Source organism: Echeneis naucrates, chromosome 15 (assembly GCF_900963305.1).
Source record: "Echeneis naucrates chromosome 15, fEcheNa1.1, whole genome shotgun sequence".
NCBI lineage: Eukaryota > Metazoa > Chordata > Actinopteri > Carangiformes > Echeneidae > Echeneis > Echeneis naucrates.
The window spans coordinates 10,378,316-10,405,786 of record NC_042525.1 but is presented as its reverse complement, the minus strand read 5'-3'; the positions used below and the strand labels follow the sequence as shown (position 1 = coordinate 10,405,786).

Sequence of the window (27,471 nt, the reverse complement as noted above, 5' to 3'; positions counted from 1 at the left end):
AAGACCACAGGCTGAAAAATGAATCACACATTCCTTCCCTTGTTTATATAAACGGTGCATGTCACAAAAATATAAACAGAAAGAAGTATCACTGCTCTGCTTGCAACAGATTAAACTTTAAGTAGAATGACACAGAAAATCATTTACAGTCACAAACTGTATAACAGTTGGCAGAAGAGAGGTGAAGGGCAGTCAAAGCAAGAGCATGAGAGAGTGGATTATATTTGGTTTATGTACAGTTCTGTCGAGTGTAAAAATTCAGGTGATGTAGTTTGCTTTCTCTATGCAGAACAGATTATTCAAGGTTACACTTTCCTCATGATTGAATTACAGGAGATATTCATCGAAGGTTGGGGGCTAATTGAAACACTTGATAACGAAAAGCAGAGTGAAGAGGGAGAGAGGTAGACAACGGAAGATGAGGGAATGACAAGAACTGAGGAGATGCAGTTTGAAGTATAGAGCAAGCCTGCAGAGAGAGGGAAAGATAAGAGAGTTGGCAACATGCAGATGGGACTTTAGTTGTTTTTACTCATCAAGCTCTTCAAACTTCTGTCTATAGCTTCGTCCAGCTCCTCCTCCAGCTCCTCCTTTTTGGACATGGCGAGTTTGGACTGATAATCACGCACTATCTGGTCTATATAAGGGGCACTTTGTGTTCCATGCAGCATGAGAGTCCACTCCTTCAGCACTCCACGCTGTGGCTCCTCACCATGAAAACCCACCTCCAGGACCCAGGTCCCTCGGGGGTCCTCGCCCCAGGTGTGCGTGGTCATGAAGGGCCACTTGTCAAAGCCCACCTTGGAGTCGTCATCGCGCGGCCTTCGGCTCAACAGGATAGACTTTGTGCCCATGGGTGAGGTCATGTTGATGTTGAGGTCACCGCGGCGGCTGGCATTAACAGTGACCACCGCCTGAACGTGTTCCAGGTAGCGGACAAAGTTGTCCTTTCCCTGGCAGGCTTCAGTTGTGATGGCCAAGACTAGCTTGTTCCCAGACTGGATTTTACTGAGGAAAAAAAAAACAACAAAAAACTGATTCAACAAGCTGAGAACTTGTATGACAGAGACCCAAAAAAATTCAATATGGCCTATGCCATATGAGAGCAGCTGCAAGAGTTCTATTTTTTTTCTTTTTGTCTACTTACACCCTGCCCTGCTCTCCTTCAACAGTTCAGTTAAACACAATATTTGACCTACTTGTGGAAGCATCCAGCCCTGATAACGCATCAATCCTCTTTTTGAACCTGCTCCTTTCATCACAGAAGAGCAGTGAGGGTCGTCGTGTTTGCTTGCTTCACCATACAATGCTAGTTTCTGAACAATACATGGGTGCCTTTCTCATTTGTTGCCACCTGCATATGCTACATAACTGTTCAGCTGTCGCCAATTTGGAATTATTGTCTAAATGTAATAAACTCTTAAAGTGCTTTTAATCTAAAGAACATCTGTGAATAATGCATTGGTAATGATGCAAAAACATTTGTACGACTAACTACATCTGTTGATGCTCAGAGTGAGTATGGTACAAAGCTACAAAACAGCAGCTGAATATATCTTTAGCTGAGATTGTTGTGTTGTAACAGGATCATAGGATTTTAATTGCCAAAGTGGTCTTGTAATACAAGACCCAGAGGCTTTGACTAATCATATTTTTATTTCTTATTATTCATTTATTATTCATTAGTATTCATTTGTATAAAAATTAGGAAAGTCAACAGGTTCTCTCTGCAGTACTGTAAATTTGTCACCTGTTAGTAAACATATCTAAGGTTTATTGTGGTTTATGTTTATGTTTATTGTGTACAGTTGGATTTGTTCACAACAGGGTGTAGAAGCCAGTTAGTCCTTGTTTTGTTGCTTTAATGTTGGGAGGACATACTGCTGTGCTCATCTCTAGCTGATGGAAAGAAAGAGTGAGAGCACAATAGGACAGGGGTGGTGACCCTTGGCTATGAGGAGACTTAACAACATTATTAAAGCCTGAGGCCACATTGCAGGCGGTGGGAAATGGGAGAGCAAGGGAGGTGGAGAGAAGGCAGCAGAGACAAGATAAAGAAAGAGAGCATGATAGACATGAGAACAGCAGTCAGCTTGCATGATGATTAATAGAGCACTATGCTGAGCACAGATAGGTGAGGGCAAGGGTTGATGAGGGGAGTTACTATTCCCAGAAAAACAGAACAATTCACAGTGTGAGGCTCATTGTGTGCTACGCCCTGCATTCATCTAGGGTGTAATCTCTCATAAGCAAATATGATAGTGTCCCCCTCCCTATCAACAACATGATATATGGGCATTATGTGCAAACCTTCATTGTCATTACAGTCCTCATTTTTATTTCTGTTTGATCATTATAATTAGTTCATTTGAATGCATGACCGTGATGTATGAATAAAAATCTGGGAATGAATCTGTGCTGATTTTGCTTCTGGTACCCAAAAATTATTTTGTGTGCAGCAGGTGCACAGTTCCCATCTGATAATGTCATACAGAGTAATTACAGCAGTCGGTCAGAGAGCAGGTTGAGGGATGCCTCTGACGGGCAGAACCAGCACAGATTAAAAACAAGCCCTGCACACAGAGGGGCACTTGATGCCAGCCCCACTGATAGTTCTGCTTCAGCTAAGTAAGCAGCAGCTAACAGATCAGTGTTGATCAGTGTGCTTGCAAGCATCACTGTGTTGGCGCTTATTACCTTTCTCTGGCGACACACTATCATCAGAGGAGGTTGTAATTATATCACTAAAACATAAGTGACAGCACAGCTGCTTTGGAAACAGTACGATGGTGAGAAACAACTCAAAATACAAATATGCTATTTCTCCTTCATAAACACAACCATATTTTGAGGGATAATGGAGGTTTCTACATGACTGAACTGATGTAACTGCAGTGAGCGAGGAAGGTCTCCAGACACAACCAGCTTGTATTATGAGGGGAAGTTCCTCTTGAGATTAGCATGTAATGTCCTCATGGATGCACTAAAAGCCAAATGACTCTTCAGATATGATCCTTTTTTTTTTTATCTGGCTCTGCACTTATAGGAGGCACACACCAGCAGACGTTCACACCATGTTGTTGTGATTGCATTGTCTGTGGAGCACTGATTAGAGGCTAAAATAAGGAATCGGAGGTCTTGACAGTGGCAAAAAAAAAGAAGAAGAAAGAAATCACAGACGTAAGGCATTTATTGTGCCTTTTTATCTTCACCCACACGTTGACACTTTCACAATGCATGTGAACGCTTGGGTTTAAGACACACACATTTACACACCTCCACTTGGGATCCCTTGCCGGCTGTCAGTCAGTTTAATTGACAGGGTTTCCGGGGCATGCCATGTCGGACCATTTTTGGAGCTCTAATTAAAGTGAATGAGAGGACTCGCCACAGGAAACCACCAGACGTCACACATGGAGGCTCACAGCCTCAGGATATGATAGATAGATGGATAGCTATGCCCTTGTGTGGCATGTGGAGGGGCGTCAGCAGAAGGGGAAGGATGACAGGGAATGAGGCTGGATGCACAAAAGAGGAAGTGAAAGCTGGGTAATAGATGGAGGAGATGCTTGGAGAAAGGATGATACAAGGAGAGATACAACCTAATGTGAGCAGACATTGAGATAAGATTATACGAAGGACTTTTCAGATGCACTGCTGAAAAGGGATTTACAACTTCCTTTAGTGCATGTAAGCAATATCTAGAGCTTGTCATTTCATACATTTTAATAACTTTTCCTTTTTCCTCTTAAAATATACTCTTTTCAAAGGCTGATAAGCGCACAGACAGATTGATGAACTGAAATATTTTTTCATTGTGAAAACATATTGTAACCATTGAAAAAAGGGAGAGAACTGGCTAAGAAAAGGTCCATACTGCTGCAATGGCCTTTTATAAATTTGGAAGAATGAGCAAAGATTAGCCACTTTGAATCACAACGAGTGGGATGTGACTCATAGTCAATAGTCATATCAGACCAAGTAAAATTCTTATAGTGAAACCCATAATTGTTAAAAACAGTGAAAAATCTGCAATTTCTTCTCTCAATAGTCAAAATTTCATTCCAATCAATTTGTCTTTTGTATGAAACAGAATATAAGATTTTTCCTTTAGCTCAAAACAAAATGACAACTGATGACTCTCCAATAGCTTTTCTGCATTTTTCATAGACTAACTTTGCCATTCTCTGTCATATTGAAAACCGATTTAAATGTCAAAAAACAAAGAGGAACAACAGCAACCAGGATAATGGACTATGTCATTATAAATCTACAGCACTGTCAGAGAGGCTGAGCAGCTAATCTAAATATTACAGGGTTATGAAGTGGACACTCCCATCACAGATGTTTTATTGAATTAGCCCTTATTGGGATTAACCCACTAATCAGATGAACGTGTCTCTCATTCTCTGCGGAGTTTTTCTTCCCACATTGCACTAGGCACAGTGTCAAATATATTGCGCATATGCATGCGTGTAGTACTATACTAAAGCACTTTTAGTACACACACACACACACACACACACACACACACACAAAGGGATGTTACTCACTGGGTCTCCTGAATGGAGCCGGCTACACAGTGGAAACGCTCAGGCACAGTTTTCCAGTCCTTGGCCATTTTCACCATGCCACCAGCATCCAGCACACCATAACCAAATAGGTGATTGAACTCGAGGCCTACGCCGTTCCTCCTCCACTGGTGGACTTCATCGTGGAGCTGGTTCCTCTTGGAGGTCAGGACTGACAAGTGTTGCATGTCCCTCCAGGTCAGGTCAGGGCTACAGCAGACAAGCAGTCACCAGTGTGCACGAGGCAGAGACAAGGAAGATAGAGTCAGGATAGAGTGACAGAGGAGAGAAAAAAAAAGGAAAATTATAAATATCAGGGACTTACAAATAGTAGAACTATGCTATTATCTATTATCAAAATGAACTATTATCTAAATAGTCTAGTATGTACTTTGGGCCAGATGGTTGCCTTTGTCTGTTTCCCTTCATTATATTGTCTGTGTTGACAGCTTTGTTCTGGCTGACTCACCGAATCCTGCTGTTGCATGGTTGAAGTGTGTTTGGGCAGTATAAAGGCCCTGCACTCATCCTAACAGCCCGACGGGTTATTTGCCGCCGGATAGGGTCACTATCTGCGTCTCCCAACAGCAACATCATTATTGTGTGTGCAAAGCAAACAGGGTTTCTTTATTCAACCCCACTGGCTGGTGTTTGGTAATAGCACCAGAGTCTTGTGAGCCTTTAATGTGAGAAACGAAGCATCTGAGAGAATGGAACTTTCTCCTCGTGGATTTGAGGAACAGTATTTCTGTCTAGGGTTTTTGTCATTTTTGGATGATAATGTGTGGGTGGGTTTACTTAAGTGGTGTATGTTTTCAATTGTGTCCTGATCTACAAGGAACGACCTGTTCTGAATCCTCAAGGATTATTGAATGAGCTGCAACACGTACCACAATGTTAATATGACACAATTAGCAAGCTGTGTCGCAAGGACTGAAGCTCTGATTTCACTATTAGACTACAGTTAGTAATATTATCATCCTGGCCTCATCCAGCATAGTTTCGCTGTATTATGAGTATAGGAAGTGCAGTTCAAAATAAAACATAAGCAATGAGATCAATCTAATATTAAATAAACTATAAACAGCCATTCACTAAGATATAAAAAGCACTGATGTAGATAGAATTTACATTATTTGTAAGAACACACAGAGTCTGTAATTTGTGGGTGACAGAGTGCTGTTTCACTTTTCATTCACCTCATGATTTGACAAATTAGGAATTGTAATCAAAGTGGGGAAATTGTTTTCTGATTTGCAAAGACAAAAAATAAATAGATAAATCAGTAGCTCCTGAATGAATTGCATCAAATCAGTTATTTAAATTTCATGTTTGAAAACATTGCATTTGCAAAGCATACCTTCTGCACATCACTGTGAGCAGAGAGGAGTTTAATGAAGCAATGCAAAACCGTTTTATACATAGAGCCAGTTTAAATCAATGATTGCAATTATAAAGGTGTGTGCAAAGGGCAGTAGAGCACATACTTAGCCTCAAGAGCAAGAGCAAAGACACCAGCTGCCTCCGGAGCTGCTGCTGATGTACCAGAGTGACGCAGTGTGCAGTTCCCATACAGGTCTGTAGTGGCCTGGAATAACCGAATCACAGGAAGGAGCAAGAATGCGATTTCAATAAGATACTTATAACCTGCCTTGGGAGCCGAAAGTGGACTGCGTACAAATGACAAGTTACCTGGGGATATTCAAAGGAATTGACATTCACTCTCCTGAGCACCTAGACCCAATGCTAGTTTCCTCATCCTTTGCTAGTTAACATTAGAAATTGAGTACTCTACGAGTTTGGTCATCAGCTAAAATAACAGCAACTATCTAAACTTCCTCAATTTCTCAAACCCTGGCAGGCCAAATCAATCTTGTGTAGTCCCTAAGATACTAACTTAGATATTCAGTACACAATTTTCTGTGAAAGCAATTTCCTTTCAGGTAATCAATGTTTCTGCCACTGATCCTTTATGTATGTTTCAGAATAAAGCTTGAAAGGACAAATCAGAACAAACATTGGCTCGTTTGTTATACAAACATAGCAGCTGACAATTTGTGTTTATATTTACTGAATAAGCAATTATTTATTTTATTTGGTTCTTAATTAGAAATGATAACAGATTGACTACAATTAGACAGGAAACCCTAGGGAACTTCTGTCGCTCTGTCAACAGCCAAAGGTGATTTGCATAATCACAAAAACAAACACCACAGCCTGAAAAAATTCACAATCATGGTATAGAAAGTCAGCCTGTAGTCTCAGCATGGACGTGATAAAATACAAGTACACTTGCTACTCGAAAATTAGCCATCACTGGCAGGTATTTAATGCCTTGGGACTTAGCAGACCATATACCTGCATACTATAGGGAAAGAAATGTCTGAAAAGCATGAAAGTCCTGTTTAAGAGCACATCTACCACAATGCATATGCTATTATCACCACAGTATCATTGCTTCTCTGGGCACTTGCAGCTCAATCCATATATAGTGAAACATATTGAAAAGACATAAAAGGTTGAATGTGTGCATATACCTACTGCCATCATCTGAAAACCACATGAAAACCAATTGACAAACTCTACAGCATGCATTTCAGATGATTTCCTTTTCAACATCTCAGAAACACGATCATTGCTTAAATACAAACACACTCACAACGCCAGCCTCTGGGTTCCTTTTGCGTCCGTTGCTGAACGTAGATGCCAGAGTGGAGGAGCAGCTCTCATCGTACAAGGCGGTACGTCCATCATTGATGGCTGAGTTGATGGAGATCGTCCACATGCTTGAGGCGTAACCATCACAGTTGCAGTCGTCATAGCTACCACCATCTCCTGATGCCCATACATAGATGCTCCCTTTTCCTCCACGGCCCTAAACAAAAAAAAAAAAACAAAAAAAAAAACAAAAAAAAAACAAAGATTCTCATCCAAGTAGATGAGAAATATAAAATATTTATTGGTTCTGAATATTACTTGTGGGAGTTGCGTGGGTGAAATGAGAATTGGGAATATGGGAATTTAGCTAGTAGATGTTAAACACATCTAGTAGAAAAAGAGCCCAAATGGTGTTGCTTTTTGTTTTTCTGTGCTCCAGCTTTTCAGAAACAAACTACTTTAGGCATGTTGTATTTATTCAGGCTTGTGATAAGTTACTTTTGCATTTGAATTTGTCTGGGTTTGTGAGGAATATGCAGGATAGGTGTTTAACTCTTGTGTGCATATCATAATAATAATACATATGATAATAACCATTGTTACTGTGTATAAGAAATTAGCCAAGGAAATTGACTGACAAGCTTTAGTATTGAGATACATTTAAAGAAGATGTGATGATACTGATTGCCCTGTTTTTATTATAGCAGGCCATTACAGTGTTGCAGGCACAGAAATCATTCTTCATCCTTTTTTTTTTTTTTTTGATGCAGAGTATAAATTGAATCCCAGAGTAAACTGTCTTTGTGAGTGCCTGGAAACATGAAACAACTGAATGTGGCGCCACACGGAGACAATCCTCTTCACCAAACACAGCACCTGTTTCTACAAAAGGCCGAGTGATTCCCGGCAGAACAAAGGATCAAGTGGAGGAGGAGTGGCATGTCCTTCCCTCCACGATGCTCATTTATGTCTCTCTATTTGAATTGCAAAGAGAGATGTGAGCATCTCTAAGCTGAAGCTTCAGGCTTCCAAACAAAGTGCTTGAATTTTTCACAGTGCACAATGTCATTTATTTCCATTATAGGGGCTAATTTTCTAAATCACAGCTGTGTTGAGGATGCAGACTTAAAGCCACTCTATTTGACTTAGTGGTTAATATAATGTAATAGAGTATGTTAGTTTAAATGTTTCTTTTTGTTGCGCTGTGCACATCATGCTCAGCTGGTATAAACTTATATAAGTGATCATTAAAATCTAGGAGGCAGATTGCAGAGTGGCTGCTTGATTAGTTGAGTTTACATGATTAGAGATTACAGTCAACTTTGCTCCTACTCAGCTACTCTGCCTCAAAGAGGGTCATTTCTGAGCAACTCACAACTGCCAGCACATGGTGCATGATGATTAATCATCAAATAATTGCCAGTGGCACTGTTTGCATGGCAACTGCGTGTGCGTCCAAGAGGACTGCCCCTCCACCAGAGGGCCTACTCTTAAGCCCCTGTTGGGAGGCCTTGAAGAGTTTTCACATTGTTCACTGAGCAGGACACAGCACTGAATGGCTACACTGGCCTGTTTGCCCTTGCAGGTGTCATCATAGTCCTTGTGGTAAAGTATTAAAAATCAAAGTTCAAAAATCAAAAATCACCAAAGTTATTTCAATTTATCTTGAGGAGGATATTATTGCGTGTCTCCAATTTCATGCCAATTCATCTCATAGATCTGGACATATTTCAGTCCAAGCCACATATGTGAAGATATGTGAGAGAAGGTCAGCAAAATGCACAGAAGTCCATTCATAGATTTAGGTAGGACACATACATTAGACTATAGCGAATGAAGCTAATTGAATTTATTGCAAAAAAGGTGACCTGATATTAATTATTTTCTGGCATCCAGTCACATTGGTAGAGGATCCTCATCACAACAGCTACGGTGCACCCCCACCTTGTTGACGCCATCAGCCATAGCCTGCAACGTAAGTTCTCTGGGTCCGTCCACTGTTTTTCCGTCATCAGTTGGTCCCCAGCTGGCGCTGTAGATGTCTATAACCTGGGGCATGTGGCTAATGGATGATGCCTCTATGATGTCAGTCATAAAGGGTTGATCCAACATCCTGATACCTGACATAGGAACACCAGCACACTCCATATGAATCTGACATAAAAAATTCAGGCATCCATTTATTGTATTGTTGTTGCTGCTGGAACACAATGTAGTTCTTGTAGTGGGTGATAAAAAAAAAACAAAGAACAGCTTTTTAGGCTTGTAGGTTTATATTATCTCTCAAAATAAAAAGCTGTTACCATTAATGGTGACTTCCAGATATGTTGCAATAATTTGCAGTAATTCTGGGAGTAGACAACAAGCAATATGGTGCTGATCCTCCACAACAATCTTAGGCATGGTAAATATATGCTGTTTTGCCTCAGCACGCCTCTCTCCCATCAGACCTTTGATTCTTTCATCATACTGTTATCAGAACTGTCATTTCCTGTCATTACTGTCAGTTGATTGTTATTCCTCTCAGTGTCAAATCCGAAGCATTCATATGTCACAAACCTGCCACCTTCGAGTTGTAGGCGACTCCCACTCCGCAGATGTTGTTATTGGCTGCTGCAGACACCTCTCCAGCACATCGTGTGCCATGACTGTTGACAGCAAAAAGCAGAGAGAGAGGAGAGGACTTGCATGAATTTGCATGAATTTACAAAGGATATATTGTCGGTTATGGCTGAGATGAGATATCACAGATTCTGACAATGAAAAAAAAAACATTTAATATTGAATTTTGAATTCTGTGCAGCCATAAATGAATTCCAAGTAGCACAAATGCTCTTGATAATGGAAATCATGGAAAATGGATTTATCCATTCGCTGTCCCATCACTCATCTCCATCTGTCTGAATATGTTTGCACAGTGTTTTTGTGTTCCATGTGTCTATCTCTCCATCCTCCTCTTCCTACAGGGACACTGCAGAGAGTCAACCCCTCTCTCCCAGCATGCTTTGCTACAGACAGGCAGCTATTTATAACAACCAGCTGATTAGCCAGCGAGTTTTGCCTGACACACAGAAACTGCTACACAGACAAACCCAAATATTCCCTTATCACACCGACTCACAGGCACACATACATGACACAATATATCTGAGCAGATGAAGTCACGGTGGAGGAAGAATATTTCTCTTTGTTCCTCTCCTCGATATGTGCTGCAGTGGCAGTGGATCAGAGTGTGACTCGGAGATGTGAGGTAGATAAGGTGTTATCAGACAGCAGGTCACCATTGTGAACACTGCTGCTCCGAGAGTGGACTACACTTGTGTTAGTCCTTCTTTATCTACCTTTATCTCCTCCAAGTGAGCAGGTAAAAAATAGGCAGTATGTTTTCTATTTTACCCAGAAATGGATAAGCGGTTGAAGATGAATGAATTAATGTGTTGTGCTGGACAAAAGCTCTGTATATACTGCACCATTATGTTTTGATGGAACTATGCTGAGAGAAAATCAATAATAGGAAAGGTGCCATACTCAAGGGAGAGCACACACGTGCACACAAAAACACTCTGAGCATGTGTATATGAAAACAGGGGTAGGCTGTGTGAGCTTTACCTGTTGAACCAGTCATCTGTATAGCGTGGAAATGGGAAAGGGTCATTGCTGCTGAAGTCATAGCTAGCATCGGCATTCTGAAAGGACCAAATGGATACAAAAACAACAAAATTGAGGCTGAAAGCAAAAGGAGAGAAGGCAGAGGAAGAGCATTTCAAAGTAAAACATTTCCCTTTATCACAGCTTCTTTTGTCATCTGGATTCAAAAACATTATTCGGCCTTTTTGCTGCAGATAATTTAGCTTAGTTTTGCATAAAGATGGGGAAAAAACTAGAATTTGTCATAAATATGTTTTCCGCAAAAGGTGTGCAATAAATGACATTCCAATGATCAGCTTTTGTTGAAACTGTTGTAGAGAGTTTGACAAAAACAATCTCACAAGATACACTCATTAGCTTTTCAACTTTTTGCCAGAATCTCATCTAACCCTAACCCTTTGTAAGTGAAAGCATCTTTAATATTTAGTCTTCCTTTCAACAGCCCCAAACCCCATTTAAAAAATTTCCTTTAGTTAAATTTGATTCAACTGCACCACAAACTACTGCCTCCAAAATGACATTAAAGCAGAAATAAGCTTTCTGAAGCAGTTTCAATGAAAACTCATGATATAACCTTTGCATGAGGCTAGACAGTTGTATTACACTGCACTAGTTTTAGTTAGTTGTACTGGGAGGTAATCTAATAAACCAACAACTGCATATGCATATGAACAGGAATACGACACAATACTTGACTCTAAATCTTTACTCTGTGGCAATGGTGGGATAATGTGTGGCCACAGTGGGGATTTCAAGCTGAGAAAATAATGGACCAAATCTTGCCAGCATTTAATTCCACATGGCCAAAAGTAATAGGATGAGATTGAAGATCAGCAGAAAAACAGGAGGAAAAAATTGCCAGAGACACACACATCTGGCAGAGAGACGTTAATGGAATCAACGTGAGTATCAGAATAACCATGCCTGGATGACAGAACACACAGACAATGGCATGCACACAGTAAGATTGAACAGATCTCCGTGGGAAAATCTCAGCTTTAAAGCTCTTAATGTACCTCCAAAGCCATCCTCCACCTGTCAATATTGTCACTTGGATTGCTACTTATTTCTGGGTCTGGGTGTTTTGTGTGGTCATGAATTTGGGGAAACGACAGCAGCGTCGATCAGCCACAGACTCACACACATCTGATCAATCCGGGGGTCTTTCCACACTCCACTCAGACAGCCTTCTTGGCTGGCATTTAGAGGAGATGACTCAGTCAGCATCAAAGCAAACTCAAAATGGCAAGCACTTACTGGGCCAATGGAGAAGCACCGTAACACAATGTGAAACAGATAACTAGAGTAAAATGGACGGGCTGACTTGAATGATGACGTTTCCACAAGGACAGAGTCTTGTCTCCATAAGCAGATGTGGTGACAAATGTGTATGTCAGTTTTCTAATTTGTGATTGTTTGCTGTTTGTGTATTTGTCTTTGCTCTCATTAAGATGTGTAGACCTGTGTCAAAGAAACAAACTGAAGAAACTGATAGGGAAACATTGGAAAAGTCTAAAAATCTCATTGAAAATGTTGTTTTTATTCAGAGCAGAACATTTTCTAAGGAAAAGCACACCAGTCCCAGATCTTTCACTCATGTCAGGAGCAGGTGGGTGTGTTGTGTCAGTGGATTTTTTTCCCCCCTTTTTCATTAAATGGAGTGAAAAGTGCTGAGCCTCTGTAATAAACGATACAGGGTTAGGTCGATTAATCATTTGGTGTGGTTCTCCAGCTCATATCTTCAGCTATCAATCAGACTCTGGTCTTCCTCTGGTGTCCTGTGAGCAACAAGAGTCACAATAATGGATTAGACCCAGTTAAAGCCACGTCACCTTTCCCCAGCAACCCTTCTGTCCTTGAAGAATTAATACTTCAAAAAGCAATCACTCAAAGTTGTTACGGCGGAAGTCGATGTTCCCTGTTTCTTTAGATGTAGACATAGCAACAGTTAGAGCCCTAAGGAGGCTGCAGGAAACGTCCTCAGCTTGGCTTCCTCATACAATCTTACTTGCTGTTACCAATTTCATGAGAACAATGTTTTTTATCACAAGCTAGCTGACTGTCAGTGTTGCTGTGTAGATGATGGCTGATTTGGGTTGGGCCAGATTATTTTTTGTTTGTTCTTGTTTACACTGGCCAGCTAACACCTCACCCTGATAACATTAGGGATGGGAAGGAGAGCCAGAGATGTAACCAGGCGAAGCATTTATTTTGGTCTGGCAACCGGTCTTTTCATTGTTGCGTGGATATTCTAAAGCTTTTAAGTCTGTCATTCAATCTATGCATATGCCCCCCCCCCCCTTTTTTTTTTTTTTGAGTGAGCCATGAACTGTGTTGTGAAAAATCAATCTTTGCTGAGCTCAGATTTATTGTTATCAGTTTAAGTTTTACTATTCATACAGCAAACACAAGCTGAAAATGTATTCCCTGAAATAACTGTATTTTTGTATTTTGAAGGTACATAACCTCTGTTTAATACAAAAACCTTTCAGAAAGACAAGAAAAAGGTCATCTACTGATCTCAGCTGCCATTACTTTGAAATCCCTCAAATATTAAAGTAGCCAAACATAACACTAGTATTGATCAGGTACTAACACACAAACACATACCACTGTGCTGGGATTAGGTCCAACTCAACATGAGAAATATTACATAAAGACAACAGGATTTGTTCTTCCCTTCTACTTACCACTACCTCTGCTTGAAATTAAACTCTATAATCTGATAAAGGCAGGAAATAAGCATCAAAATACATTCTATCATATCACTTTTAATCCCTTAAATCAGTGCAGATGTATTTATATATGTAAAAATCATTAAACCTGCCTATAACTATTGGCACTTGCAGATAAATGCTCCATGAAATTGAATGACTTCAGTTAGAAATTTCTCATCTCACAACGCACACAATCTCACAATTAATTCACCATATCGAAACAATATCATCACACTAAAAGGGAAATCTTGAAAAACAACGAGCAGATAATACAACGCCCACACAAACACTAGGGTGTCAAAAGAGAATACGCACATGCACACAAAGGCCTACCACAACCACACAATCAGTTCAAATCCAATTGAAAGATGTGATGATCCCAAAGGGATATTTTTGTTTTTATTCAGCCGGCAGTAGAAGGTCTTTGTGGGTCTACATAACACCATGATGACGGTAACAAAACAGGCTTATAACAAGTCTTATTCTCGTTCTCTCACACTCACACACACACATATAGAATTTAGACCTACACTCAGCATGATCCATCAATCCAACAGAGCATGTTCCTGCATCACCAGAGCTGAGGCTGAGTGTTATTTTTGGGCCAAGGCTTCTCATGTTAACAGGGAAGAAGCATGTGAGCACAGGCAAACACGGTGGCATATGAACACATACATGCATGCACAAATATGAAAAAAATGCAAGCCACATTTAAATTAATCACAAGCTGAGGAGGAAAGCAAAACAAAGAAGAAGCTGCTCCTAGATCAGCTTCATTATTCCTTTCCAACAATATTTTAACTAATAGTGGAGAAAACTATGTAAATTGCTGGCACTTCTTAATAAAATACTTTTTAAAGAGCATGAATTAATTGGTAAAAGGCTTTTGTTTTTATTTTATTTTTATTTTTTTAACCATCAAAGCAGCACCATCCACTCTTACATAACACTTCCATCTCTGTGAAAGAAAGTTTGTATTTGCGCATCCTTGGGTTCAACAACACACCGAAGATGTGGCCAACTTTATGCATTCCCTTGTTCTATTTAGCAGCCCCTCTTGCCCTTTAAGGTTTTATCAGTATTCTGGAGACAGCGCATAAAAATTATGCAGCGCCAACTACCCTGGCATTATCTCTGCTTGTGACAGATCGGCCTGCCATTGTGCCTGCCACAGTGCAGTGTGCATTAACATTAAACAGCTTGGCTGGCCGTCTGCCTGTTTCCGCGTCCTCCAGGAATACAAGGAGACTCAGCAGCCATGAAGGCAACTTGGAAAGCACCTGTCACTGCTGATGGCATGCCACATGCAGATTGTGAAATCCACCACCTCAGCCTGTGCTTCACTTATTAAGAGCAGTTTGACGAAATGAAGGAGAGTGTGAATTCAATAACACTGAGGTACTCACATAATTTGATGCCAAGTCTGGATGTAGATAGTCGATGCCTGAAATGAGATTTTGATAACAATTAGTGATTCAGAGTGCGAAGGAGGATAGGAATGACGTCATTGTCAGAACAAACACATACAGAAAGAATGGACCTAATGAACCTATTGATGGAAAATTAATTGTCGGGAATCATTTAAATTAGATTATCAATATTTTCTACGTCTAGTTCACAGAAATGTGATGAGTTGCCATTTCTTTTCAGGTTATATTATGTGATATCTATAACATGATATGAAAATGAAGAGCTGAATTAAGAAAGCTAAGGTTATTTTTTTTATGCATTTCAATGTGTGCATTTGTATCTGTTATCTATTGAAAAACTATTATTGCACTTTATTGACAGTTGCTGATGTGAATATTTCAGCTAGTTGCTGTGCATGTGACAAATACTCACATGCAGTAACACTAATACAAAAAATAATGGTTGGCAAAGTGTACAATAAATATAAAGTTTCTATATAAATTGATTATAAATTATTTTTATTTATATTGAAGGTTTACCTTGTTATAAACCACTGTCTGAGCTAGTCAGTCACCGTGAACAGAATAAGACTGAACCAGCAGAAATGCAGCATTATCATTGGTCTTTCAGACAGAGATCCAGAGTGCAAAACAATAGCACTTAACACTCACCATCATCCATGATTGCAATGGTAACTCCTTTGCCGGTGTAACCCAGTTGCCATGCTTCAGCCACATTAAGATCCAGCCCAGGGGTCCCGTCTGCCTGGCCTGTGTTTATCTAATCGCCCAGACAATATGGAGAACATCTATGACTCATGACACCCAGGTGAGCCACCATTAGGAAACAACTCAGTGTGGAGGATGCGTGTGGGAAGGGGAAGCTACGGATAAGGAATGTTTGGAGATGGGAGAGCGGAGGTGAGAGGAAGGGGTAAGTAAATGTCAGCAATATGGCACATTCATCAGACTCGCCAAATGAGTGACAGCAAGTTTGCCGTGGCGTAAAAGTCACGCTCGCAAGTTAGGGTAAACAAGAGGGGATGAAACCAGGCGGCAATGAGGCGGCGCAGACAGTACTGGCCAGGCTAATTAAAAATGAATAACAACATTGATTCAGAAAGTGGTGGAGAACACGCCTGGCCTCTGAGTAATTAAGGTGGAAGAGTGTGGGTTAGTGCTAAAGGTCAGGCAGCATGCAGACATCTGCTTGGCTTGGATTACTCACCAGATACCACTGTTTGGTGAATAGTGGGTCACTCATGTTAACTTCAATGTCATTTATATTTCTGTAGCCGCGCTTCTGACGACTAAAGCCCTCCTGCTCAAAGATGTTCTTCACCTGATAAAGAAAGCAAAAGAAATGCCAGATCCCGGTTACAGGTGCACAATAGAGCCTGTGTGGGAGCACGTATGTGTTTTCTTGTGATGGGTGAGATGAAGAAACATGCTACCCTGAAAATCAGCAAACCCAGCTGCACTCTACTGTACCAAGAAGGCAGAATATCATGTTCATCAAAGGGGCTTTTCTTTCTCTCCTAATCAGAGAGGCTGCAGCTGGAGCCAAGGCTTCCAAACTCACTTGCCACACAGAAGATGGAGATTTTTCTCTCCTCTCAGTAAATTTTTCAAAAGAAAATTGCAGCAATTAAACTCACAAATGCATTTGTGTTTCTGTGAATTTTCAAAGATGCGCAGAAGGACGAACAGCTTTGTTTTGGATTACAAATATTTACCACAAGCTATCAGTATACCACTGTCAAAGACTGAAGGATAACAAAGGACAGCCAATAAATGATCAGGATTAATTCAGTTGAATGATTAGTTTAGAGACAAGGGTGTGATGGCAAAATGATCGAGTGGGACAGGTAATTTTCCATTTTCGCCGGATATTTCCTGCCCCTTATTCCACTGCCTTTATCTTTCTCAGTATATGTGAGGTAGGTTACTGACTGCCTTCTATCCCTCGTAAAATTTGAGTGAATTTCATCAAATAGGCACCGTTATGGGTTTGGGGGGAAAAAAAAAAAAAGTTAGGTTAAAGAGAGGTAAAGGAAGGGCCACCATTTAATACATCAGTCTGACAGTAAAGCTAAACCGAGCCTAGTGATGCTCTCAATGTGAAATTTATTACCAACAATCTGCCTGTCCTCAGGTCTCAAGGACAATGATTTCATCTGAAGGTTTAGGTCCTTTCCAAGCTGTCTCTTTGTGTGTTTGTGTGTACGGTGTGGGTATACTACAAAGGCTTCAACATCGACTTTTTCAACATAACAATGTCAACGCTGCAAATAAATCGATACCCGAGTTGCTTCATTGACAGAAATCCTTTCTTGACGTAAATTAGTGATGGTAATAAACCGTTTCAAAGCAGCATTTTGGCTAAACGTTCCCCTTGTGCTTACCCTTAGCAAATGCACTCCAGTGTGACTGAGAAAAACAGGCATTGTCTGTTTGTATTTGCTGCCGCAGATAAGAGAGCTGAGCAACACTTAAGGCAGCCTTTTAAAATGGCCAAAGCCTATTCATCTACATCTTTCTTTTATGGCATACTCTAAGCAATCAGGAGGCACACACGCTGTAAATTAACACATCAGTAAGTCGTTTAAATGATACGTCAGCCCTGCAAAAAAAAAACAAAAAAAACAAAAAACAAACTATGTTTGCATGTTTATCTTCTTCTGTATGGGTGGATTTTAAAATGCTGAAAGTAGATTTACCAATTCTTTTTTTTTTGTATTGTTGTCACATCATTTAATTCACATTAAGAGAAAAACTGCCAGCCTTTTCTACATTATCCCCTCATGCCCCTGTTCTGTCTATCCATCATCTATTTATTTCATCACTTGGCACGAAAGCTGGCATTTCCCTTGAGACAGCATGTCAGTCTGCCCACTCACAACATCAAACAGTGCCCATGCACGACCAGAACTCTTCATCTATGCCCTTTTCTCATCCACAACTCACAACACTTCAGTTCGCTTCAAAGAGCTGTGCCTGTCCCATCGCTGTCATTTCCCTACTGGCTTTCCCTGGCATTCGTCTATTGGGGTAAAGGCACACTCTTCAATTTTATTTTATTTTATTTTTTTCCAACTTTTAAACCCACCCACCCCTCCAACCAACTTCCCTGCATGTCTCAAATAGATTTTGAACGCATCTTCTGTGAGTTATGAAATATGTTAGGAAAGAAACATGGATGGATTGATGGATGGATTGATGCATGAACAGACGAGGGAAAGCACAAATGTGTGGGGAAACAGATTTCTCATTTGCAATCAATGCAGGCCTTGAGAGGTAAAAAGGCAGGAGGGGGAAAATTGTGACTAATCAAATTGTAAGATGCAGAGGGACTTGAAGAAAAGATGGGTGAGATGAGGAAGAAGTGGGTCAACATGCTCCACTAACAGAGTCCAGCATAGAACAGGGCATGTGGGGCACAAAGAGATCCATTCAACAGTACATTTAGTGCAGCTTCTCAATTAGATATCATTTTAAATATGTTAAATGAGTCCATAGTGGCTCTTCCAATGCAAAAATCATTTACTAGAACACTAAAAAAAGGTATACCTTTTAGCCTTAAAAAATTACATTTTGTGTTTATTAGCATGCATTTTTTTCTTGTAAATTTCTTGATGACCGAATTGTAGGTGCAAAATTTAGATATGCTCACTGTTCTACCTCAAATCATTTGGCGAGATGGAGGGGGTCAGGGCACTTAACCATAACATACAAGCAACAGTAAACGAGACCAGCTGCCCTCATCTGCTCCAGATATACAGAGAAATCAATAACTGCAGTGCCACATATGAGCATGTCAAGCATCTGATTATAATCCAGCATCTGGAATGTGGACCTTCCCGTGCCCATGCTGTCTCACTTCCATTAGCTGTACTAGCTCAATCAAGTGGCTCACATGTATTTTCATTAGCACTTTTCGTAATGGAAATTAGAGAGGTTGGTTCATTGTCTGCAGCAAAGCACGTACATGCACGCACACACATACACACACATTTATTATATATTAATACTATTAAGACAAGCCATACCTCTCTTGTTTATTTCACAAAAGAGAGCTGAAACTGTTTATGGATTCTAATTGACAGTGGATTGGCATTGAAATGATTCTACAGTTATAATATCTAACAATTAATCATTTGAGTCATTTTTCAAGCAACTCAAATGTGAGAGCTCAAAGTGTTTTGTTGTTTTGCATTAAGGTAAAAAACACACAAGAAAAATGTTACAGCATTTGATTTAAGCGTCATTAGACATAATGTAATTTCAGTATGGGCAAATAGCATATTGGAGAATAGCTTTTTATTTGTGATTAGTTGCGATGCAAATGCAGTACTACTGCTAAACCGGCTGAAATCACCTGTTATTTACGTATGAATCTTAAAGTTCAAATGAAAATCATAAAAGGCAAAAATGGAACACAACAAGCTAATACATTCAAAGCATTACTAAGAAAAATGTCTCTAAAAGAGAGTTATAGTGAGCCATTGAGAGCCGGGTATTGAATTTGTTGCAATCCACTGAGTTTCTAGTAACCCACATGCCAAAAACACTTTTTAGGACATTTTGGATCATTGACAGTTTCCAATGTATAAACTCCTCAAGATAAAATATAGATATGGTTATTTATGTATTAGGGACTTTTTTCTTCTGAACAGAAGTTCCAAAGATTTAATTTTATTTGCTCAGTTAATGAAAGGAAACGGTTTGTGAAGATTGACAGAATGATTTCCTGTTAATAATTGATGTTATGTTATTGTTCAACTGTTGCTCATGACGTCAGCATATGCAATGCAGAAAAAACTCAGTTCACACTCCATACTCACAATGCATCACCACCAGTGTACTAAAGCCACAGTTGTTTTTGTTTTGATGTGTATTTGAGAATACTGGCCACCTTTAGAGATCTTCAAAATTGTCTTAATGAAATGATGTGTCACTGTGTTTCCAGAAATCCAAAATAAAATCCTGATTTTCCACTTTGTTTTACATGAATAGCCTCAAAATAAAAATAACGACAACAAAAAAGTGGTGGCCATGCTGCTGCAGGCACGTGTGCTCTTAGTATGTATCTCTTACCCTGTAGTCTTTTTGGAGGCGCTGTCTACTGCTTGTGCTGCGTTTACTTCGTCTCTTTGAAGTGTCCTGAGGATAGAAGTGAAAGAGCCCCTCTCCAAAAGGAAGCTGGTTTCAAAAAACAAAAAACAAAAAAGATTAGGATGTATTCCTAAGAATACAGAGCAGAGACAAAAACCAAAATGAACAGAGAATTGGCAATAAGAAAGTGTATGAAATTCAGATCAAAATGCATCATAAATGGAGTTGAAGGAGAGCAGGTCATCCTTCAGGTGAGAGCAAGGCCTCAGTTCCTTGGCTTTCATCCAAGGTCTATTTTAAGGCACTGGAGAACAGTGCTGGAATCAACCATAATAAATCGCAAGGGCAAGAAAATTAGATGCATCATCCAGAGTTTTCCCTCCAGCACTGTGCTCAGATTAAAGGCCCCCTTATATTTTAGTAACAGTCCGGGTGTAGGTCAATCCTCAAAATAAATGCTTTCAGATGCGCCTGTCAGATCCAATGTGAAAATGAAATTCTTCTGGAAGGACAAGGATTATTCTTATTTTAAACTGTTTAATTGTCATGTCTTGCCAAAAACAGGGAGAGACAACAACAAAAATCCTGCATTTACATTGTATGTTCTTTTGCATATTAAGGTTTTTTATATATATTAAATAAGCACTTGTTTTTTGTTCACATCTTTATGGTTTTATGTCCTGGTCCAGTTAATTAAGCAAAAGTAGAATATAATTCAAACAACACAAACATTGTTTAATGATGCATATCCCATCAAGACAAATATAGCTGCTGATTACATAACCTGGGAGGCAGAAGATGGGGGTGTGAGCTGAGAGAGAGAAGGGTGGGGGGGTCTAGTGCCAACAAAAAAAGGAACAAGTAATCACAGAATTGGTGATGCAGCATGGCCACCACACAGATATGATATGATGTGGGGCAGATTGAAACTTGTATTTTTTGGTAGTATTATCATTGATACTGATGTGGTAAAAAAAAGAAAAAGAAAAAGAAAGAAAATCCCCATTCAGAGCAGCTTGTCCACTCCTCTGTTCACTGCTACGCCTCACTGGCTGAGGCTCCAGCCAATTTCACCCGCACATTTATTTTGACATGTGACAAGGCATACACAGTGTCAGGGCATTATTTCCATTGGTCTGCCATAAACAGCCTGTTAACCCCTTTTGACATGTTATGACGTGCTGCGTTTGTCAAACTCTTTAATAAGATGTATTGGCTCAGGTAAGAAATTGTCTGTAGTGGAGCCCATGAATATCAAAATAAGCAGTGTGAATGCACTATGTGGTCTATGTGAGACAGAGAAAGGTGTGTTTTAAAATCAATATTCATGTTAAAAAAATGGGTTAATCAATTTAAACTAAACCAGGTGTTCAAATGATTCAACAAAAATACAAAAGCTTGTTCTCACCCAGTAAAATGGGATTTAATGTCTAAATACAAATACACACAGATGAAACCTATCAGATTCCCGGGGATGAGATCACACCACAACTTTGTTGCTAGAGAAAACCGGTTGTTCTTTTGTCTTTACTTTTTTTTTTTTTTTTTATAGCAGCACTCACAGACGACTCCAAGTGCCCTTTGCTCTGCAGGTTATTGACACGAGGTCATTTCATTGTTACAAAATATAAATACATTTTTACCTTGGTTAGAGCTGAATCCCTAGCCAATGGGGCAATGAACAAACTGGCAGGCTGCTTACTAGGGCCAGTATTTTTAGTAGGAATGACGTCATTCAATTAGGAAAAAGTGTCATGAAGTCACCAAAAGAAAAATCTTGTGAAGCTTCTTGGCGTCTTCCTTGCTGGACTGCATATGCTGCTAAAGAGAGTGTGGCTGGATAATTATGGCGAAAGGATGCAAACGCTGCCAAACTGGCTTGTGTCTTGGTACTTAATACTCTGCTTTTTGATAATAAATAATTCACTGATGCCTAGTTTTGTCAAGAAACAGGCAAAAAAAATGTACATAAATGAATGCAAAAATCAGATGGTGTCAGCAAATCATGGCAGCGTAATCATCCCTACCTTTCGGGCACTCTGGAACCCATGTTGTGTTGCAAGTTGGTGCGCCTCATCCTGTGCGTCCTCGTGCAACTGAACCAGAAGATGGTCCGTTAAGGCTCCTTCTGCAGCCTGCGTGTCGAGCAGCAGCAGCGCGTTCAGCAGCAGCATAAATCCCACGGTTGTCCCATGTCGGGGAGATGCACGCATCGTGTCTGCCTTGTGTCAGTCCGCCTGTCTGCCCGTCGGAGTGAGATCAGTGTACGGGATGCTCCTCGCTGCTGGTGGAAGAGGCACGGGAGGAGGAGGGGAGGGGAGGAGAGGAGGAACGGGAGAAGGGCGTAAAGGAGGTCGGATTAAAGCTTTTGCGGACGCATCTCCTCGCCGTCAGCTGACTGTGACCACTGGAAGTTGGATTTCAACGGAGTGTGGCCGCTTCTGATGTGCGGTTATGTCAGTGGTGGGGGCAAACCTGCATCCTCAGCTTTCTATCTCTCCTCCTCCTCCTCCTCCTCCTCTCATCTCTAATTCATTTACCTTCCTCGCTCGGGTAGTTTCTGCGCGTGACGTTGGACCAATGGGCTCCGGCGGGTGTGTCCCGTTCTTTCCTCCCCCGGATGAGCTCGGGGACAATTCAGCACGTTGGAGACTTCCTCCTCTCCTCCTTACAGTTGACGGATGTTTATTGATTAGTATCTGCTGCTGCTGCTGCCTGCTGAGACGAAAAGAACCACTGTGCCATATACAGCCTACTTAGGAAAACATACCTTTTTCAAATGTACAGAATATATACTACATGTCTATGAGAGCTCAACAGATATGGCATGGTGTCTAACACACATGACCAGCCTGACCAGCCTTGGTTGTGTTGAGGAATGTTAGACCAGTCCTGTTGGACTGTAATTGCTGATATAGATAGGGACTGTTGTCGGACAGGAACCTGCAGAAGGACTGCTCATTAAAAGACTCTTGCTCCCTAACCTTCTCCCTGCTTCCTTGTTTCCCTTTGGTACATGAATTGGATCCACGGGTCTTGTGGACACACTTAACAACGATTTGCATTAGTAAGAAAAGAGAGGAAAAGAAGCAGTAGTGATGAGTGACCCCCCCTATACAGACAAGGTTCAGTGAAAAGCACCATGTTCTCACTGCTGTACAGCTGGTTGGTGTAACTACTGTCTTTTTAGTTCTGCCATTAGGGTTTCACAGTATGCACTTCATAGGACAGGTATTTGCCCTCACATATATTAACATACCATTAAAGTAATTAGTACGACAGAATCTTTTTGCTTTTCATGTTGGGAAAACACCACTACCAGTTGTAACGCGTTATGCAGAAACAACCTACGCTGTCCTTAGTTTCATGGTCGCACAGTCTGTCTAGCTGTTGCAAAAAAATAAAATAAAAAACAATAATCCACAAATAATCCACTTGCCTCTCCAGTCCCCATATTTCAAATATTCATTGTTGCATACATTTCAATTGTCTGCTTCATAAAATCTGTTAAAATGGTGTGTTCGGTGACGAAAAATCATTAGTTTTCATGCTCCATTTCCTGGTAAACTGTTCGACTTGTTCAGCTAAAAGGGAGATATAATGTACATGGTGAAGAAAAGAAAACCATTCATTCAGTCATCTTCTGAATGTTTTTGCGTCGTTGTGGTGCTGGAGCCAATCCCAGCTCACACTGGACGAAGGCAGGGTACACCCCGGACAGGTCGCCAGTCCATCACAGGGCCAACACACAGAGACAGACAGAGATGAACCATTCACACTCAGACCTACGGACAATTTAGTCACTAATTAACCCAAACATGTCTTTGGCCGGTGGGAGGAAACCAGAGTACCCAGAGGAAACCTACGCAGGCGTGGAGAGAACAGAAAAGCCCCAGACCCAGGAACTGAACTTGCAAGCTTCTTGTAGTGGGGCAACAGGGCTAACCTCTATCCCACCGTGCTGACCTGAATGAGGAAACAGAATGAGTGTTTCTGTTAAGCCGTTATGCCCTTGTTTAAAAGAGGCTTAAAAGCTGGCATAATGGCATACTGTTATATGCATTGCATGCTCTTTTGGAATATGGAACAAGGGGGTGCAATAGCATGTGAATTATATATAATAAAAGTGTGGAAAAATAATGAGGGTGAATTTTCTTTAAGTGGATCCACTTGACTAATCACTGTTTCCGTGCTCCCTGCAGATCTCCTCCCACACTGCTGCCATCCTACAGCCCAGTGATTATTTATTTAGCTTGGGCAAGCCAGCAACCTTCTCTTCTCCAGCCATACTTCAGCTATGGGCCCTCATGACCAGTCCACACTGCCATTTAGACTGTTGATTCACACAGGCTGAGCTGCCTTTTTATCATCTCTGTGTTTAAGATAACCTGCAAAGAAAAATCCACTACTTTAAGACAGCGTAGGGTTTTCCGGACAAATCAATAACAGTATGTTGTGAGAAGAGTTAGTGTTTACATGCCTTTAAAGTTGCTCTTTCTTCCACTGTAAGAAGTTATGCTCAAAATTGTGACAACTCTATTTCTGTAGATTTTACAGAACAAAACTGGCCTAACATTCAACATAAATAAAATTGTTTTTAATGGTATCATTGCTGTTTGGAGTTGCATAGACCACAGCTTTAATACATGGTGAACACATTTTAATTGTTTTGTACCCGAGATGTGTCAATGCAGCAACATACTCAATCCAATCCCAATGAGTCTATTCACATTTTAGGTATACATGAGAGCTGTTCCTGTTAAACTTCTCTGTGGTTTAACTGGCTTCAAAGATTAATAACATCATTGTGATGAAGAGATTACAGATTTCTTCCTTAGAGACAAAATGTATATTACTGCTTTTATATATATTTCATAATCCTACGCCTTTGTGAGAAAATGTAACTATTTGAGGAGAAATATTGTTTTTTGAGTACCCAGAGGTCAGCCCCATGGAAAGTCATGGATTATGTGCCATTTAGGGTCACAGTAGTAACTTCTTAAACATTATGAAATCAAATATTTACACTAAATATCTCTGTGAGTCTATGAGAGACTGAGAGTGTCATTTTTCTGGCAAAAAAAAAATTAACTCAACTGGGACTCAAATGTTACTTATTATTACACATATTTTAATCTGCTGACTTTGTCCTGCTCCATGAAAGACACACACAAACATTACTGAATGCTATAGGTTCCGCAGATATTTATACTTTTGTCCTCCCTTTATTGCCCTGTTTTCTTATTCTGGTTCAGACACAACTGTTTCACAGAATAGCTCTCATTTATGGATCTTGCAGTTGGATGAACATAGACTGATTTTTCATATTTCAATTTCAACTCAATTTCCAAAGCTCCCAAAGAAGTAAAATTTTATTTAGCCCGAGATGTTTATTTATCTGATAATTATTAGTCATTTCTGGGCTAGAAGCATCTGTATTCACATACATTTAACTTGATAATACTAAACTGGGTGATGACTTTTTGTGATACCTGCGATGATATTAGAGACAATTCATCTTCAACACAGACAAGACACTGAATTTTATACACACACACACACACATACACAAAGGCAGAGAGTACGTTTCCTATACTCGTCTAATAGCTGATGACACAATATGAAAACTTTTGAACATTGAATATCTGACAGTGATATTTCATAATGTATGATTAGGCAAACCTTGCAGCTGTACAGTGATGACATAACATAAAGGGAGCCGGATGTGTATCTGCAGCAGTGATAGAGGAGGATCTGAAAAATATGAGATCTTTAATTTTTCATGTCTGCCTGAGGCTGGAGTGGATACAGGCTGCCTGTCACCCTTTCTGCTACGAGTTTCAGAAATAGCAGGAGAGATTAGGACCATATTTACGAGCTGATACTCAAAAGATAATCAAGCATACAAACACGCACCGACCAGAACACAGAGTTCACGAAACCAGAACAAAGCCCTGACAACCTTTACCGCCAACCTTTCAAGGAGAGTGGAAGTGTTCACTAGATCTGAAAAAGTGGTCTGTCACGCCTGCACTTTGTAGTGTCTTCAATTCTAAATCAAAGCAATCCATAAACACCCGTCTGTCTGCAACAAAGCACAATTTTTATGCATTTTACATGCAGAGATGATGAATAGTTTATTAGACATCCCACTCTTTCAGATGCTGACGCATTGAAATGCTTTTATATTCAATCAGAGAGCAAGTAAGTACTCGGGAAACCTCAAGTAAAGAGCTGCAAATGGAGCCATGAACCTGTTAACATGGTGCAGTTTCTTCCCTACAATTTTCACAGAAATTAAGAGCAATACAGAGAGAAAGAGACTCAAAAAGACAAGACCAAAGGGCTTTTCTAATCCCTGCCAGTGGTTATGATGTCATTTCAGACACAGCACTAAATTTTGCTGCTGATGTTGTGGGATGGGATGTCTGAGTGAGGGTGAGTTTGGGGGGGTACTATAGCCACATTGATTGCAGAACAGATAGCATCAGGAGCTACACTTTTGATGGTTTCATTCATGCTTTTTCTCTGTGTCTTTCCGCTTCACTCTCTCTATATCATAGGAAGCTACCGTCTGTGTCTGGCTCTGTGAGATAAGACGCCAGCCTTCACAGGTAGATGGCTTATCATAACCCACACGCAACACTGGTCCTCCATAATGTCAAAGAGGCTGACAAGTGATGTCATATTATGATCCCAGTCTCATTTGCTTTAGATCATTCAGTGCGCCTTCAGCTGTGGTCTTCTAGATATGAGAGCAGAAAGGTAAATAAAGTCTTTCTTCAGTCATCAGTTGTGGAAGTCAATACAAAGGCCTATGCAGAAATTGGCACATATCAAATGCAAGTTTTGGTCTGTACACAGAGGATGCAAAGTCTCTTAGGTCTGGTAATTCAGAGTAATCTATCTAAAAAAACTGCCAGAGTTAGCATTTTCCAAATAAGCAGATTGGTTTGTAACACTGTGTTGTACAGATCTATTACTTCCATAGAGCCAGCTGACAAGACACATAGCAGGGAGGGACTACATAAGGTTATGATGGTCTTGATGTGCTGTGAGGTGTGGCAGACAGCAAGGCCAGTTCAGGTGGAAACATGGGCTCGATTTGTCATGGACCACACAACTCAGCACAAAGGAAGATTAAATCGAACCCATCACTCATGCACAGCTTTTATATTCCTCTGTTCCCTCTGTTTCTCATTCAAAGTCTTTCTCTATCTGTTTTTCTTCTGAAAATAATTATATAATTTAACATTTACTCTGCCCTCAATCTTCTGAATTGTCACATTGGCGTGTGAGTGCTGTTAACGCTGCCCTTCACATACAGGAGTCCTTGGAAAGACTGGGAAGCGT

At 40.4% G+C, this 27,471-nt stretch overlaps 1 protein-coding gene across 2 annotated transcripts; it reads right to left on the bottom strand.

Moving 5' to 3' along the window:
• On the bottom strand, nucleotides 1-22,602 carry pcsk2 (proprotein convertase subtilisin/kexin type 2). Of its 2 annotated transcripts, XM_029521003.1 has the most exons (12): nucleotides 22,146-22,331; nucleotides 20,101-20,205; nucleotides 16,232-16,345; nucleotides 15,676-15,784; nucleotides 15,001-15,038; nucleotides 10,839-10,915; nucleotides 9,789-9,877; nucleotides 9,174-9,349; nucleotides 7,231-7,446; nucleotides 6,059-6,159; nucleotides 4,554-4,781; nucleotides 1-1,008 (listed from the first exon to the last, which is right to left on the bottom strand). In XM_029521003.1, exons 1-12 carry the CDS (start codon nucleotides 22,329-22,331, stop codon nucleotides 519-521), a joined length of 1,929 nt encoding a protein of 642 aa, XP_029376863.1. In that variant the 3' UTR covers nucleotides 1-518. The 2 variants fall into 2 exon arrangements, with proteins under 2 accessions (XP_029376863.1, XP_029376864.1); XM_029521004.1 differs by lacking the exon at nucleotides 20,101-20,205 and having other exon boundaries at nucleotides 22,146-22,602.
• Nucleotides 22,603-27,471: the final 4,869 nt, after the last annotated feature.

What these genes read in the sequence shown, in the direction of transcription:
- pcsk2 (XM_029521003.1), bottom strand. Translation starts at nt 22,331, where the DNA reads ATGCGTGCATCTCCCCGACATGGGACAACCGTGGGATTTATGCTGCTG. An exon ending in CATTGCAATCATGGATGATG is followed by an intron (nt 15,039 to 15,675) that starts GTGAGTGTTAAG and finishes ATCTCATTTCAG; the next exon opens with GCATCGACTATCTACATCCA. An exon ending in GGCTCCATTCAGGAGACCCA is followed by an intron (nt 1,009 to 4,553) that starts GTGAGTAACATC and finishes TTTTTTCCTCAG; the next exon opens with TAAAATCCAGTCTGGGAACA.